This window comes from Eurosta solidaginis, chromosome 1 (assembly GCF_040869045.1).
Source record: "Eurosta solidaginis isolate ZX-2024a chromosome 1, ASM4086904v1, whole genome shotgun sequence".
Classification (NCBI taxonomy): Eukaryota; Metazoa; Arthropoda; class Insecta; order Diptera; family Tephritidae; genus Eurosta; species Eurosta solidaginis.
Window position 1 is genome coordinate 100,877,619 of NC_090319.1, and position 18,871 is coordinate 100,896,489.

General features: G+C 36.3%; 2 protein-coding genes across 7 annotated transcripts in view; one reads left to right on the forward strand and one right to left on the reverse strand.

The window, feature by feature from the left end:
- LOC137236590 (succinate--CoA ligase [ADP/GDP-forming] subunit alpha, mitochondrial-like) overlaps positions 1-18,871 on the forward strand; it is a 182,236-nt gene that overhangs the window by 127,866 nt on the left and 35,499 nt on the right. The gene's annotated exons all lie outside the window — the stretch shown is intronic.
- The window catches only part of rtet (major facilitator superfamily domain-containing protein rtet), a 93,653-nt gene continuing 86,298 nt past the window's right edge, over positions 11,517-18,871 (reverse strand). The window contains exon 8 of one of the 2 annotated variants that reach the window (XM_067759363.1): positions 11,517-15,249. In XM_067759363.1, coding sequence (XP_067615464.1) covers positions 15,158-15,249 — 92 coding nt within the window. In that variant the 3' untranslated portion in view covers positions 11,517-15,157. The remainder of the gene's footprint in view (positions 15,250-18,871) is intronic. The other variant, XM_067759362.1, reaches the window with a different exon arrangement.

The window sequence follows — 18,871 nt, forward strand, 5'->3', positions numbered from 1 at the left end:
CCAACAAGGCGCGCCAGTCGCTCCTTCGCTCCGCCAACCGGCGCCAATTGGTCACACCAAGGGAGTTTAAATCGTTTTCCACCTGGTCCTTCCAACGGAGTGGGGGCCGCCCTCTCCCTCTGCTTCCATAGGCGGGTTCCGATAGAAACACTTTCTTGGCCGGAGCATCATCTTTCATTCGCATAACATGGCCTAGCCAGCGCAGCCGCTGCGTTTTAATTCGCTGGACTATGTTGATGTCTGCGTATAGCTCGTACACAGTGACAGTCCTTGGTCGGGAAAAATCCCGAGTCGCTCCGGTACATAGAACCGACTGCCTTGGGTAGCGTAGTCAAAGCCCTCATGTAAGCCGGTTGTAACCTATCACATATGGAGCATACTTTTAATAAGGTATGAACGTTGGAAAAGTGCGGACAACTTCTTTATTTTTAAAGCCAAAGATATTTGCGATGACCACAAATAGATTCCAAAATTTTAATATCTACTAAACGACGAGTTTTTTTGGGGGTGCGGGTAATGGGCGGCACGTCGTGCTTGTGTTTATGTACCTGTCCGAAGGATGCACTACAAATTGCATGCATAGAACCGACTGTGATGGAAATTGGCAGAAATCTCTATAGTGGGGGGATTGTACTTCCTCGTGGAGAATATTAAATGGATCCCCTCCTGGTTTAGCCTATGGCCACATCCCATGCCCCCACTTTGCTCTGTCAACGTTCTATCTAAAGTTTCACTCGTCACGTAAGGGAAAATACCCGAAGTCGGGGTCGCCACATCGTTAGCATATTCCGCAATATTCACACCACTTGCTTTGCATTTTGCTAGGAGTCACAGCAAAGGTGAGAGCTTCCACGCTGCGTTGTGTCTCTACATAGCAGCTTACTAACTCTATTTCTCCCTAGCTCTGCTGATATCGGGGGGTATGAAGAAGGGGAGCGAAGGGAAAAATCTAGTTCATTAAAGTTAGCAATGTCTTGAAGAGGACAACTGTTTCCTTGGAATGTATGAAAGGTTCTCGACAGGTGCCACGTTCATATATTTTTCTACTCATAGAAGCGCATAGAAAATAGTTTACAATTATGTTTGTATGTAAATTAAAAATATATTACATTTATATTTGTATTAAAATATTTATTAGAAATTATATAAAGAGTCCAGTCGTTTCAGTCAAAAAAGGATCACCCTTGGAATTGAAGGTAAGCGGCTAAAAACACGCTTGCACCCTTGTGTTGGCATTCTGTAAGTTTTCTCAGCGATTTAAAAAAATTTCGTGTACGATTCTTAGGTATATTGGAAATAATACCAGAATAAAGTTCGAAGCGGAATTTCAATCTCTTACCTCTTTTTCCAAGGTTGAACTGAAACACGGCTGGACTAAAAAAAAGGCACACATTTATGGTAGTATTGCTTATCTGCAAGTTACAAATATCAATGTATATAAGTATGTGTAAACGTATATTTGGATACAAAAGCAAAAACCCTAAGTAATGTTCGTTATTTCATAAAAAAAATTTCGATTTTAACTCTTTGAAAAACGTTTCGTACATTTTTATGAATTTACCAACATTTAAATTTGTGGTCTGCTATTTTTAACAAAAATTCAAAAAAATAAGTACTCTAGTAAGAATTTTATGTACATTGTGGTCTGTATTACACATTACAAATATGTATGTATAAATCTATGAATTTTGTCTAAGATGCTTATGATTTTTTCAAATAATTAATTTATACTTAAACAGAGAAAATATTTAAATGAGTTGTTAACAAAAGTCATTCCTAAATATACATAAGCATTCAGTTAACATACACTGAAAGAAATGGTGCTAGTGAAATCAACAAATCTGTTCTGTTTTTCTTGACTTAACGGAAATTCGGCGAAATTGATCGAATTATGGTTAATTCGACCGAGTTCTTTGTCAAGCGAACAAATTATTTAGTAATTTCAACAGAAGAAAAATTGTCGCTCTTTAACAAAATTCTGTAAAATTTACAGATTCCTAATCAATCTAATTGATTTTTCTTTTAACACAACTGATCTTACAGGTCATTTCAACAGCGAACAACAGTCAATGCATGAGCAAATTTCAAAGAGAATTTTACGCTCACTGCGCTCTCTACTTTGTACTTATGCCGATGGTGCCACTTGTTAAAAAAAACACCAAAATAAGAAAACCACCAAATCGAAAAAACACACAAATTGGGAAAACAACAAAAAAACTAGTTTTTCAGTTACCAATACAAAACAAAAAAACCCTTTTTTGAATTTAATGTCCATAACACTGCAAAAAATCATGCGATAGCGGGACACCTATTTACCGGGTACAATTTTGCAACTTCTCCTCCAAGCGAAATGCAAAATTGCGCCCTCTTGTTGCAAAAGTTTTGTTTGAACGAACAGTATTTTTCCAAAATTATTAAGATTTTGTTCAAGTTTTTACGAATTTTCACTCACGCGAACGAATCTAATAAGATAATAAAAAACATCCTTTTTTAATGTTGATATTTCCGACAGCATAAATGTTTGAGTTGTTTGGGATTCGTTTCAAAATAAAGTGTTACGAGAATTAAACTTGCCGAATTACATGTATTACTCCAATGGTGAATTACCTTCCAGCGATTTCATTCTTTACTTTTCTATAGCTTACAAGTTCTCTATTTAAAATGTTATGTCAAACATTTATACTACAAGTTTTGTTCGAAAAAATTACGTGTGGCAACTCTACATGCGAGAGAAGAAATTGAGAATAAGCAGTAAAGTGACGCGTGGCGTAGTTCAAAAATATAAATTAAATAAATTATAAAAAATAAAATTTGGTGAAAGTGCGTATAATAAAACAAAGTAATAAGTGTATAATATTTAATGTATGTGTGTAATGTTTAATTGTAAAGTTGAAATAAAGTTCTTGAAACCGACGCCAATGTGGTTTAACAAACGCTTATTTTCGCTAGAGCATGTACTAACACGTGTGTGAATATGTATGTAGCAAGCATGCGTATTTATGTATTCACATATTTACGTATATATATGGCAACGTACTTTCGTACAAAGCTTTCGATGGTGATTCGGAAAAAGTTTTGTTTATTTGAATTCAGATTTAGGTTATTATTTGTTTAATTAATATTACTAAGTATAGCAATAAAATTATTAGAAGTGAAATGTACTTATGTGTAATTTATACAAATAACAAAAAAAGCTACCCCACAGGTATTAATGTCATAGGTATGAACAGAAAACTCTGTTGATGAACAGTTTATGCTATTAATCTAGAAAAAAACAGAAATATCTATTATTTCAATAGATTTCACTGTCAGTGTCATTTCGACAATAAAAACTGTTAATTTAACAGATTACGCTGGTTATTTCGAATGAACAGAAATCCCTTTCATATTAACAGTTTTGATTGGTATTCTTAGAGCGACAGTAATAATTGTTAATTTAACAAAACTATGGGTAAAATATAATGAAACAATTTTTTTTATTTGACTACTAAAACGGTCAATTACGAATCAACGATTTGTGCGCAGTTGATTCAACATCTTGTTGCGATGGATAAAAATTGACAGAAATTTCGTTTGAATTGACCCGTATATCGGTTGATTTTACCAGTCTTTTTCTTTCAGTGTACGTGTATGCACCTGCGTGGCTGGTACAAAGCATTTAACAAATAGCTCTTCAATTGTAATATTTTTCCTATCGAGATCTTAGTTCTGAGCAGTATAAATCCACATTGTAAGCTTTCTGCATTCCCATTTGCGGTTAGGGGTAGGTATACGGGTCGTAAAGAATGGAGCAAGAAAAGCCAGTTGTGGGTTGTATAAAATGTATCATATGATGCTTGTCTCTACTCATATTTTTCTGATCGGACCCCTAGTAGAAGATTCACGGGAGCTGTGGATTGACCACAAATGTGAGGGAGTTCACTTTTGGGGAAGTTCACAATAAAACATACTTAACGAGGTTATGCAGTCTCTCCTCCGCGGTCTATTCAGCTTTCAAAGTTCACAATAATGCATTCTATTCGGAGTAAGGCGGTTTTCTTCGTTGTAGAGTTGGCAATAAAGTTTTGCCTTGATCCACCCTCAAGGATAAGCGACTTCTTTACCTATTCTAACCTAAGCATATATTTTTCAATTATTCTTTTGCGAAAGGTCAAAGAAAACTTTGAGCTCATCCTTTAATTGTGCGGAGTAGCCTCTTATTTTTGACACTGCGTTAGGCTATGCTGAACGGTTGGTATCGTATCTAAAGTAAATGTGATTAGTAGCTGGGAATGCGTGGACCCATTAACGAACGGACATTTCAAATTAGAATGCAGGTTACCCTAGTGCTCAGAAAAGGTTGCTCCCATCCCTTGATACTTGTATTGAAATTGTGGAATTGTATCACGATGCAGCCAATTATTTCTGCTTACGGTGGAGATGCCTTGCAACCGGATGCTATTATCCATAAAATGGAAAAGCGTATAGATAGACCTTTTATCTAACCAAGGTAAGACCTTATGATTGTACACCTGATAACAAGCTTATTTTGTACCAACGATCGTGCACCTAAGTGTTTGGGGTGTTTGGGTGAGAAACATGGAGCTGGTCGTTCGGCCACTAATTACGCAATTAGATTCATGTGTTTGACACTGTGAGGTTGAGCCTAAGGTATTCACGTTAAGCATATATACATATATAATTTTACACTTTCTGCATATCTTCTAAAAGGTCAAAAACGTTTCGAAAAACATAGTTTTGTAGCCAATTGTAAAATTGTTTAGTCTAACCAAGAGCAACTTTTGAACCTTTAGAACATTTTTTTTGAAGGCGTAATGCATTTTTTTATATATAAGAAAATATAGCTTATGTTTTATACTTTTAATATAGTTAAAACGTGAATTTATACTGCTCTGAACTAAGATATCGATAAAAAAAATATTGTAATTGATTCAATATTAAATTAAATTTCGATGAGAGTGATGTAGGGTGCACGAATTAATTGTCGATAGATTGTAAATGACATACGTAAGTACAAAATAATCGGCCTTATCAAGGTTTTCCAGTGTCAACCACAAGAGTGTATCCTCTGAAGAGCGCCGTGCTGATCAAGCAGTTGCCCAACTTTTATAATTTGATCGTAATAGGGCTGCAAGTCCAACCATTTCTATCACGACAAGTCGAGAGAAAAACGAAACGCTCTGCCGACAAAGTTGATAGTGTACTCAAGATCTTAGTTGACTTTTTAATTTTCAGTCGTTGTATCAAAATAAGATGATATTATTGCTATGTATAAACGTTAAACAAATGAGTAAAGTAGAACGACTGTTTAAATGCGTCGACAAATAATTTGATATACACTAAACAATCTCGATGTAGATTAATATTAAAAATAACTTCATAATACTCGTATAATTTCTATAAATTGGCGTATGTTTCATGCACATGCGAATATCGTTCAATACTATAGTAGTTTTGCACAGCATTTGGATATGTTCAGAGAACTGCACGTTGTAGGGCATATGCAGGATATAACAATAAAATTCCTCCGGTGACGTAGGTTAGTTGCGAGCCAAAACACCAAAATGCTTAAAAAGATAAAAAAGACAAAATAAATAATAATTAAAATCGAATTTGCCCCGTAACTAGGGACACCCTATAAATGGCACAAATTTTTACGAACTTGGGAGGTTTACACGGTTCGCGAGTTTTGTGAGGAGCTTGCGAGAGTTGTGCTTATATATCTATACTAATTATATAAAAATGCTTATATGGTAAATGTTTGGAACGGCTAATTTCAAGAAGTAACAAACCGATTGTTATGAATTATTTTTTAAAAGAAAGTATTGGCGCAAAGACCCTGCGCTTTTTATTTTTTCCATTTTCACAAACTAAAGCCCTTTATTTTTAGGATAAAGTTGATGAAAACCCCCATATAATGCAAGCATAAAACTTTTCGATGGCCAAACCCAAGCTACAGCGGGACAAAAAAATCTTTGTGTTTGTGAAGAGAACGCAGAGCAAGAGTATTTGCACTAGAGAGATACATATACTCACAGCTCACAGCCAAAGAGAGTACATCAGTTCGCTCTTGGCAAATACCGCTTGCATTGCTTTGTTTTTGTTTTTGTAATATGAAACACATTATATGCAAACAGTTAATTGCTTACAAAGCAACATACATATATGTATGTGAGTAGCTTAAGAAAATAATAAACGTGCTCTTTCTGTCTTTTCCTCCCTTTACCTTATTTTCAATACTGATATTTATTATTTTTTGGAACAAAGGGTAGAGTTGAACAAGGGCATATGCATTAAGCCGCGTACTTTTTTGATACACAACGAGCTGATGTATGTACATTGGGTCGGGTCGATTTGTATGGACGAAAGTTAGCCGATATCGCGCCATCGATTTTACGATAGGATTTGGGCTCAGGAAAAAAAGTTCCACTACGCATAACCAAAAAAATAATTTTCGAGCCTGCGAAAAAAAAATGGCGAAAGAGTAAATTTTTCGACCAAAACACTCCCAAAACCCAAAAAAATATTTTTTTGGATATGCGTAGTGGAACTTTTTTTCCCGAGCCCAAATCCTACAAAAAAATATATGGGGCGATATCGGTTAATAAATGGACCCAGTCTAATGTAAATACATATGGATGTTAGCGCGCGCAAATCAAAGAACGTATGTATCTCTTTTTCAAAATTCATTGTATTTATGATTATATGCTGCAAAATATTGCATAGAAGTTACTGAATATTGTTAATAAATTAAATTAAGTTAAATTAAAAGGTAAAGTTTTAAATTAAATAGTTAATTATAAGTTTATCATTTTTGAAAATAATCCTTTAGACATGCCAAAAGCAAAATCCCAGCTAAAAATGTCCTCTGTAAATAGGCGGGCTATTGGGTTTCGCAGAAATGAAACAGCCCATGAGCGTGCAAGGCGTGTTGAAAATGAAAGGTTGCGAGCATTAAACAACAGACAAATGGCGATTGGCCTGAAGTCAGCATTTAACTACAGACCACATCTGAATTATATGGAAAATTCTCTACTTTTCATTGGCTGCATGAGTGAAATTTTCGTTTTTTGTAAGGCTAGGATGTGGCCAAATAAAACACCAGGTATGTGCTGTAGTAAGGGTCATGTCAAATTAAGTGATATCGGCGAGCCTCCGCCAGCAATCAAAGCGCTGCTTATAGGAGAGTATACGTCGTCCAGTCATTTTAAACATAATATAAGAAAATACAATGGTTGTTTCGCTATGACTTCGTTTGGCGGTAATGAAATTAGAGAAAGTCATTTCATGCCAACTTTCAAAATACATGGACAAGTGTACCATATTTTTGGAAGTTTATTACCACCGCCGAACATGATTCCAAAATTTTTACAAATATATTCCCAAGAGGAGCAGCTTTCGTTGCGCCAAGATGCTGCACCAACTCTTCAAAGATATATTTTGAAATTAACTCAAGAAATTCTGCTCGAAAATAAGGTGTATGTCATCTAATTCGAATAACTATAGGGTTTAATCCATGCCGACAAACACCCTGTTAACGAACACCGTGGTCGCTATAATTCCTCGACTACAGGCGAGGTCGCAGTATTTATAGTTGACAAAGAATTTTATATTCCCGGAAGTTTTCATGAAAAAAATTCACCTTATTTTATGTATTAATTTTTTACGTTCTACAATCCAATTTCGACTGCTGGGTGGAATAGCACCCTATTAAAAAATAAAAAATTCTTTTCAAATACGTTCTACCTCAAAGTTATTTTCAAAAATGTCCTACCTGAGAATTTTACTCAAAAATGCCATTAGTTTAGTAATTTCAACAGAAGAAAAATTGTCGCTCTTTAACAAAATTCTGTAAAATTTACAGATTCCTAATCAATCTAATTGATTTTTCTTTTAACACAACTGATCTTACAGGTCATTTCAACAGCGAACAACAGTCAATGCATGAGCAAATTTCAAAGAGAATTTTACGCTCACTGCGCTCTCTACTTTGTACTTATGCCGATGGTGCCACTTGTTAAAAAAAACACCAAAATAAGAAAACCACCAAATCGAAAAAACACACAAATTGGGAAAACAACAAAAAAACTAGTTTTTCAGTTACCAATACAAAACAAAAAAACCCTTTTTTGAATTTAATGTCCATAACACTGCAAAAAATCATGCGATAGCGGGACACCTATTTACCGGGTACAATTTTGCAACTTCTCCTCCAAGCGAAATGCAAAATTGCGCCCTCTTGTTGCAAAAGTTTTGTTTGAACGAACAGGATTTTTCCAAAATTATTAAGATTTTGTTCAAGTTTTTACGAATTTTCACTCACGCGAATGAATCTAATAAGATAATAAAAAACATCCTTTTTTAATGTTGATATTTCCGACAGCATAAATGATTGAGTTGTTTGGGATTCGTTTCAAAATAAAGTGTTACGAGAATTAAACTTGCCGAATTACATGTATTACTCCAATGGTGAATTACCGTCCAGCGATTTCATTCTTTACTTTTCTATAGCTTACAAGTTCTCTATTTAAAATGTTATGTCAAACATTTATACTACAAGTTTTGTTCGAAAAAATTACGTGTGGCAACTCTACATGCGAGAGAAGAAATTGAGAATAAGCAGTAAAGTGACGCGTGGCGTAGTTCAAAAATATAAATTAAATAAATTATAAAAAATAAAATTTGGTGAAAGTGCGTATAATAAAACAAAGTAATAAGTGTATAATATTTAATGTATGTGTGTAATGTTTAATTGTAAAGTTGAAATAAAGTTCTTGAAACCGACGCCAATGTGGTTTAACAAACGGTACATGCTCTTATTTTCGCTAGAGCATGTACTAACACGTGTGTGAATATGTATGTAGCAAGCATGCGTATTTATGTATTCACATATTTACGTATATATATGGCAACGTACTTTCGTACAAAGCTTTCGATGGTGATTCGGAAAAAGTTTTGTTTATTTGAATTCAGATTTAGGTTATTATTATTTTAATTAATAAGTACAGCAATAAAATCATTAGAAGTGAAATGTACTTATGTGTAATTTATACAAATAAAAAAAAACTACCCCACAGGTATTAATGTCATAGGTATGAACAGAAAACTCTGTTGATGAACAGTTTATGCTATTAATCTAGAAAAAAACAGAAATATCTATTATTTCAATAGATTTCACTGTCAGTGTCATTTCGACAATAAAAACTGTTAATTTAACAGTTTACGCTGGTTATTTCGAATGAACAGAAATCCCTTTCATATTAACAGTTTTGATTGGTATTCTTAGAGCGACAGTAATAATTGTTAATTTAACAAAACTATGGGTAAAATATAATGAAACAATTTTTTTTATTTGACTACTAAAACGGTCAATTACGAATCAACGATTTGTGTGCAGTTGATTCAACATCTTGTTGCGATGGATAAAAATTGACAGAAATTTCGTTTGAATTGACCCGTATAACGGTTGATTTTACCAGTCTTTTTCTTTCGTGTATGCACCTGCGTGGCTGGTACAAAGCATTTAACAAATAGCTCTTCAATTGTAATATTTTTCCTATCGAGATCTTAGTTCTGAGCAGTATAAATCCACATTGTAAGCTTTCTGCATTCCCATTAGCGGTTAGGGGTAGGTATACGGGTCGTAAAGAATGGAGCAAGAAAAGCCAGTTGTGGGTTGTATAAAATGTATCATATGATGCTTGTCTCTACTCATATTTTTCTGATCGGACCCCTAGTAGAAGATTCACGGGAGCTGTGGATTGACCACAAATGTGAGGGAGTTCACTTTTGGGGAAGTTCACAATAAAACATACTTAACGAGGTTATGCAGTCTCTCCTCCGCGGTCTATTCAGCTTTCAAAGTTCACAATAATGCATTCTATTCGGAGTAAGGCGGTTTTCTTCGTTGTAGAGTTGGCAATAAAGTTTTGCCTTGATCCACCCTCAAGGATAAGCGACTTCTTTACCGATTCTAACCTAAGCATATATTTTTCAATTATTCTTTTGCGAAAGGTCAAAGAAAACTTTGAGCTCATCCTTTAATTGTGCGGAGTAGCCTCTTATTTTTGACACTGCGTTAGGCTATGCTGAACGGTTGGTATCGTATCTAAAGTAAATGTGATTAGTAGCTGGGAATGCGTGGACCCATTAACGAACGGACATTTCAAATCGATGTGCAGAAAAGGTTGTAATCACATCCCTTAATTAGAATGCAGGTTACCCTAGTGCTCAGAAAAGGTTGCTCCCATCCCTTGATACTTGTATTGAAATTGTGGAATTGTATCACGATGCAGCCAATTATTTCTGCTTACGGTGGAGATGCCTTGCAACCGGATGCTATTATCCATAAAATGGAAAAGCGTATAGATAGACCTTTTATCTAACCAAGGTAAGACCTTATGATTGTACACCTGATAACAAGCTTATTTTGTACCAACGATCGTGCACCTAAGTGTTTGGGGTGTTTGGGTGAGAAACATGGAGCTGGTCGTTCGGCCACTAATTACGCAATTAGATTCATGTGTTTGACACTGTAAGGTATTCACGTTAAGCATATATACTGTTACGAATATTAGCAAAACTCAGGAGTGCTGCCATCTTCAGGCCGATGCTAAGCAGTGACGTGAATTCACATCAATAATTCAATCATTATGTATCTACATAAACGAATCAATAATTGCGTCTACACATATGTACACATTCCGACGAGCAACATTTACATACAAGCAGCGAGAGATGAGATGTCACACACCGATGAATTTACTTATACGCTTATGTGTGTGCGGGAGACTGTAAAATACAAACACATGCATATATCTTATCTGAGTTGTCACAAGAGAGAGCAATAATTTGTGCACGTAGTTGTGGCTGGCGAATTTTGTAGCCGAAACAACTAGTAAGTTCTGGAAATCGAAGAGCCTAGAAGTATGCAGCGTAAACTATAAAAGCGGGGCAAGCGAGTAAGAAGAGTTCAGTTTGATTTGAGTTGTCAAGCAGTTTGATTAAGACGATATCTCGCGAGCAATAGCAGAGTGGTTATTAAGCAAGCTATTCGTTGCACAGTTTGAGTGTATTGTGAAGTACTTTAATAAAGGCCATTTTGCATTATTACAAATTGGAGTTATTTATTCAACAGTTTAGTGATTCGAACTTAGCAGAGTATTGCAAATAAGAGGATTTGCAAGCAAATTCGTTACAATTGGTGTCAGAAGAGGAATTGTTGAATAAATTCCAGAGGACAACAAGGACATGGCAAAGTTCAGTGAATTGAAGATCCAGCAACTAAAGAAGGAGTTGGAAGCCCGTGGATTGAATACAAGCGGCGTTAAACTCGAACTTCAGGCACGGCTACGAGAGGCAATGGAAGCAGAAGGAATTGATGTGGACGAGTATGTTTTTTATCCTGATGAGGACGAGACAACAACAAAAATTGAAGAGAAAAATGAAACACCGCAGACAATGGCGAACACAGACTTGAACATGATATTGGTTGCAATATCGGCACAAATGTCCGAAATGTCATCACAAATATCTACCAACATGTCATCACAATTGGAAGAACAGAAAACGTATATGTCATCACAGATGGAATCCCAAGAGACACGAATAACATCGAAGATTGAAGCACAAGAAACGCGAATGTCAGAAATGTCGACACAGATTACATCCAAGATGGAAACGCAATTGGAAGAACAGAAGACATATATGGCATCCCAACTGGAATCGCAGGAGACACGCATAACATCAAAGATGGAAGAACAAGAGAAGCGCTTATCATTGCAGGTGGCACAAATGTCTTCACAGTTAGAAGCACAGGAAGCAAGGGTAACATCAAAGCTGGAAGCGCAGGATGCAAAAATCGCTCAATTTCAGGCAGAAGTCGATGATTTGAAGGGTCGTATGGAGCAGTTACAATTAAATCGTCCAGCAGTTTCAGCGAGTAATCCAAAGGTAAAAACACCATCCTTTGACGGTTCTGTTCCTTTCCAGGTCTTTAAGCTACAGTTTGAGAAGACCGCAGCAGTGAACAACTGGAATGTGGAAGATAAAGTTGCCGCACTCTTCGTAGCATTGAAAGGACCAGCTGCCGAAATCTTACAGACTATTCCAGAGTACGAACGGAACAGTTATGATGCATTGATGGCTGCTGTAGAACGGCGATACGGAAGTGAACACAGGAAACAGATATTTCAAATAGAATTGCAAAACCGCTACCAAAAAGTTAACGAGACTTTGCAGGAGTTTGCTTCGGACATTGAAAGATTGGCTCATCTTGCAAATGCGGATGCACCCGTGGAATACACGGAAAGAGTGAAGATTCAGAGCTTTATAAATGGCATACGGGACGTCGAAACGAAGCGAGCCACATACGCGAACCCAAAGCAAACATTTTCTGAAACGGTATCCCATGCATTGACTCAGGAAACGGCGTCATTATTGAGTAAACCAGCATACAAAGCTCATCGTGTGGAAGTAGAAAGGCCAGATTGGGTAGACACAATTTTGGAAGCACTGAAGGGATCTCAACAGAAGAATGCCGGAGTTATTAAATGTTTCAAGTGCGGCAACCCAGGTCACATTGCACGTCATTGCGATCTTGGTCTTAATAGTTCCAACAATGTGGGTGGCCGTAAACGCAAAGCTGGCGGAAATGAGCAAGAGCGTGTCGAATGTAAAGAACGAAAACTTGCCCCGGCTGTTGAATGTCCTGTGATATCTGTGTCGCAAATTGGAAGGAAATCAAGCAGTCTTACCGTCAGAGGGAATGTGGATGGTAAAGAGCGTGTACTGACTGTAGATACGGGGGCATCTCATTCCTTGATTCGATCTGATTTGGTCTACAGGAGAGTAAAGTCATTACCTGGAGCAAGGTAGCGTACGGTAACAGGCGAATATAATCAAGTCCAAGGCGAAGTGGTATGTGAGGTATTAATTGGAAAAGTCATGGTTCTACACAAATTCGTTGTGGCGGAGATCGTTGATGAAGTCATATTGGGAGTGGACTTCTTGGTTGACCATGACGTCAGGATCGATATGCGGAGAAAAATTATGCGCTATAAGAACCAGGACATACCACTTAACTTTAGTTTGGAAAAAGGGTTCAGCAGTAATCGGGTACTGGTGGAAAAGACTCGACAAAGACCACGAAAGTCAAAGGCAAAGGTTGATAGATCGAATGGGCCAAATAAATTAAAATCAAAAGTACCTGCGAGAGAAACACTGGCATTGACAAAACCTAAAAGACACAGGAAAACGAAGCAACGAATTTCCGAGAAAGAATGCGAGGGCAGTTTCAAGCCGGAGCGCACTATTCTTGTGAAATGTGGGAACGATACCGATTATGCAAAGCAAATCCGTCCAGCGCAAGCTCTTCGAAGTGGTTCATTGACCAAACAACAGAGTGTGAAGGAACGGCCCAGGGTAATGAGTAGTAAGATGAAACACTGGCATGACAAGAACTCTAATTCGGAAGGTTTCTTGGCGGGAGATTTGGTACTGTTAAACAACCCTCACCGGCGGAAAGGTGTTCCAGCCAAATTTCGGTGCAGTTGGGAAGGCCCGTACAAAGTTGTGGAGAAGATCAGTCATACCATCTACCGCATACAAACCACTGGGAAACCACGGATTAGAAGAGTGGTACATTTGGAGATGCTAGCGGCGTTTAGATTGGGAGATTTGTCTGATCGGGACGATCAGACTTAGGTAGAGGGCAGTGTTACGAATATTAGCAAAACTCAGGAGTGCTGCCATCTCCAGGCCGATGCTAAACAGTGACGTGAATTCACATCAATAATTCAATCATTATGTATCTACATAAACGAATCAATAATTGCGTCTACACATATGTACACATTCCGACGAGCAACATTTACATACAAGCAGCGAGAGATGAGATGTCACACACCGATGAATTTACTTATACGCTTATGTGTGTGCGGGAGACTGTAAAATACAAACACATGCATATATCTTATCTGAGTTGTCACAAGAGAGAGCAATAATTTGTGCACGTAGTTGTGGCTGGCGAATTTTGTAGCCGAAACAACTAGTAAGTTCTGGAAATCGAAGAGCCTAGAAGTATGCAGCGTAAACTATAAAAGCGGGGCAAGCGAGTAAGAAGAGTTCAGTTTGATTTGAGTTGTTAAGCACTTTGATTAGGACGATATCTCGCGAGCAATAGCAGAGTGGTTATTAAGCAAGCTATTCGTTGCACAGTTTGAGTGTATTGTGAAGTACTTTAATAAAGGCCATTTTGCATTATTACAAATTGGAGTTATTTATTCAACAGTTTAGTGATTCGAACTTAGCAGAGTATTGCAAATAAAAGGATTTGCAAGCAAATTCGTTACAATACATATATAATTTTACACTTTCTGCATATCTTCTAAAAGGTCAAAAACGTTTCGAAAAACATAGTTTTGTAGCCAATTGTAAAATTGTTTAGTCTAACCAAGAGCAACTTTTGAACCTTTAGAACATTTTTTTGAAGGCGTAATGCATTTTTTTATATATAAGAAAATATAGCTTATGTTTTATACTTTTAATTTAGTTAAAACGTGAATTTATACTGCTCTGAACTAAGATATCGATAAAAAAAATATTGTAATTGATTCAATATTAAATTAAATTTCGATGAGAGTGATGTAGGGTGCACGAATTAATTGTCGATAGATTGTAAATGACATACGTAAGTACAAAATAATCGGCCTTATCAAGGTTTTCCAGTGTCAACCACAAGAGTGTATCCTCTGAAGAGCGCCGTGCTGATCAAGCAGTTGCCCAACTTTTATAATTTGATCGTAATAGGGCTGCAAGTCCAACCATTTCTATCACGACAAGTCGAGAGAAAAACGAAACGCTCTGCCGACAAAGTTGATAGTGTACTCAAGATCTTAGTTGACTTTTTAATTTTCAGTCGTTGTATCAAAATAAGATGATATTATTGCTATGTATAAACGTTAAACAAATGAGTAAAGTAGAACGACTGTTTAAATGCGTCGACAAATAATTTGATATACACTTAACAATCTCGATGTAGATTAATATTAAAAATAACTTCATAATACTCGTATAATTTCTATAAATTGGCGTATGTTTCATGCACATGCGAATATCGTTCAATACTATAGTAGTTTTGCACAGCATTTGGATATGTTCAGAGAACTGCACGTTGTAGGGCATATGCAGGATATAACAATAAAATTCCTCCGGTGACGTAGGTTAGTTGCGAGCCAAAACACCAAAATGCTTAAAAAGATAAAAAAGACAAAATAAATAATAATTAAAATCGAATTTGCCCCGTAACTAGGGACACCCTATAAATGGCACAAATTTTTACGAACTTGGGAGGTTTACACGGTTCGCGAGTTTTGTGAGGAGCTTGCGAGAGTTGTGCTTATATATCTATACTAATTATATAAAAATGCTTATATGGTAAATGTTTGGAACGGCTAATTTCAAGAAGTACCAAACCGATTGTTATGAATTATTTTTTAAAAGAAAGTATTGGCGCAAACACCCTGCGCTTTTTATTTTTTCCATTTTCACAAACTAAAGCCCTTTATTTTTAGGATAAAGTTGATGAAAACCCCCATATAATGCAAGCATAAAACTTTTCGATGGCCAAACCCAAGCTACAGCGGGACAAAAAAATCTTTGTGTTTGTGAAGAGAACGCAGAGCAAGAGTATTTGCACTAGAGAGATACATATACTCACAGCTCACAGCCAAAGAGAGTACATCAGTTCTCTCTTGGCAAATACCGCTTGCATTGCTTTGTTTTTGTTTTTGTAATATGAAACACATTATATGCAAACAGTTAATTGCTTACAAAGCAACATACATATATGTATGTGAGTAGCTTAAGAAAATAATAAACGTGCTCTTTCTGTCTTTTCCTCCCTTTACCTTATTTTCAATACTGATATTTATTATTTTTTGGAACAAAGGGTAGAGTTGAACAAGGGCATATGCATTAAGCCGCGTACTTTTTTGATACACAACGAGCTGATGTATGTACATTGGGTCGGGTCGATTTGTATGGACGAAAGTTAGCCGATATCGCGCCATCGATTTTACGATAGGATTTGGGCTCAGGAAAAAAAGTTCCACTACGCATAACCAAAAAAATAATTTTCGAGCCTGCGAAAAAAAAATGGCGAAAGAGTAAATTTTTCGACCAAAACACTCCCAAAACCCAAAAAAAAATATTTTTTTGGATATGCGTAGTGGAACTTTTTTTCCCGAGCCCAAATCCTACAAAAAAATATATGGGGCGATATCGGTTAATAAATGGACCCAGTCTAATGTAAATACATATGGATGTTAGCGCGCGCAAAAATTCATTGTATTTATGATTATATGCTGCAAAATATTGCATAGAAGTTACTGAATATTGTTCATAAATTAAATTAAGTTAAATTAAAAGGTAAAGTTTTAAATTAAATAGTTAATTATAAGTTTATCATTTTGTAAAATAATCCTTTAGACATGCCAAAAGCAAAATCCCAGCAAAAAATGTCCTCTGTAAATAGGCGGGCTATTAGGTTTCGCAGAAATGAAACAGCCCATGAGCGTGCAAGGCGTGTTGAAAATGAAAGGTTGCGAGCATTAAACAACAGACAAAGGGCGATTGGCCTGAAGTCAGCATTTAACTACAGACCACATATGAATTATATGGAAAATTCTCTACTTTTCATTGGCTGCATGAGTGAAATTTTCGTTTTTTGTAAGGCTAGGATGTGGCCAAATAAAACACCAGGTATGTGCTGTAGTAAGGGTCATGTCAAATTAAGTGATATCGGCGAGCCTCCTCCAGCAATCAAAGCGCTGCTTATAGGAGAGTATACGTCATTTTAAACATAATATAAAAAAATACAATGGTTGTTTCGCTATGACTTCGTTTGGCGGTAATGAAATTAGAGAAAGTCATTTCATGTCAACTTTCAAAATATATGGACAAGTGTACCATATTATTGGAAGTTTATTACCACCGCCGAACATGATTCCAAAATTTTTACAAATATATTCCCAAGAGGAGCAGCTTTCATTGCGCCAAGATGCTGCACCAACTCTTCAAAGATATATTTTGAAATTAACTCAAGAAATTCTGCTCGAAAATAAGGTGTATGTTATCTAATTCGAATAACTATAGGGTTTAATCCATGCCGACAAACACCCTGTTAACGAACACCGTGGTCGCTATAATTCCTCGACTACAGGCGAGGTCGCAGTATTTATAGTTGACAAAGAATTTTATATTCCCGGAAGTTTTCTACGTTCTACAATCCAATTTCGACTGCTGGGTGGAATAGCACCCTATTAAAAAATTAAAAATTCTTTTCAAATACGTACTACCTCAAAGTTATTTTCAAAAATGTCCTACCTGAGAATTTTACTCAAAAATGCCCTACCGCAAAATTTGATTTAATCTCGGTATAAATTCAATACATTTTGAGCTGAGATAAATTCTGAGATGGGACGTTCTTCAATCCAATTCTGAGATAGAAGACATTTGTTTAATCTCGGTATAAATTCAATACATTTTGAGCTGAGATAAATTCTGAGATGGGGCGTTCTGCAATCCAATTCTGAGATAGAGCGTTTTCGAAAAATAAATTCTGATGGGGTGTTTTTGAAAAGAGTTTTGAGGTGGGGCGTTTTGAAATAGAGTGATATTAGACTCAGCAGTCGATTTAATTAAGTATCTGATGTTATTTTAGTTGGTATCTTTTTGCGCTTTGTTTTCTTTCAAAGTTGTTCATTAATAAATCGTTTATAACGTTAGCTAACGAATTTAAAAGTGTTTGCATTTCATACAACAGGGGGTATTACACTATTACCTTCGTAGCAGAAAAAATACATGACATACATATGTATGTGTATTTCTTCTTTTAAACTATACCCAAATAGCAAAAACTCAATAGATTTACTTTTTGCGGCGTAACGAAGCCGGGTACTCGCTAGTATTAACTATATGCATAACAGCACTTCTGCTGACTAACTTACAGTACATTATAATGACTTACTGTTAATAAGGATTATAAATCTGTAATGTAATATTTTGAATCAGCTTTAATTTAGAAAATATTTCTCTGAAATATTTATGGACATTTCCGTTATGTGAACGGCGAGTATCGGTAAAATATTAGAGATAAGTTGTATAAGCTTATATCTCAATGTGTGCAGTAGATCGGTAGTGTTATGCGAATGGATGAAGACGATCTAGCCAAGAAAATGTATCTATCGATACCCGCTTTAGTCAGCAGCAGAAAGGTTAGGTACCTACCGCGCTGGAAATAGGTGGAAGCAGACTTGGAATCCCTTGGCTTTAAATGGCATTAGTTCTCCTAAAGAACAATAAAAGTTATAATTTCGGAGATGCTGTTCAGATATAATGAGAGATATTTGAGATATACCATGGGTGATTCAGTGAAAGCTTGGTGATTTGAGACAGGTCCCGTATTACGTTTTACGATCCGTGAACGAGACTCAGTTTAAAAGCACAATAGCTCTTAAATGGTGGATCAGATTAATGCTAAAAGACTGGAACAGCGGTCGACAGTTAATACGCGTCCAAAAATATCGGGATGGGTATAAAAAGGCGAGTCTTGATCTTAGTATCAATAATCCGAATGAGTCGTGCAAAAGACGTTCATGAAAACCGATAAATGACCCCGGATGACTCCAAAACCGGTGGTGATATCCATAGTATTTTTGCGCAGAACAGTTTTCTGCGTTGACGGCCTTCGGTTGCGCTTATAAAAAATGGTAAAAGTCTAGAACAGGGGTCGACTGCTAATACGCGTCCAAAAATATCGGGAGGTGCCAAAATACGCGTATTCGACAACAACAAACCGAAGGGGTGAAAG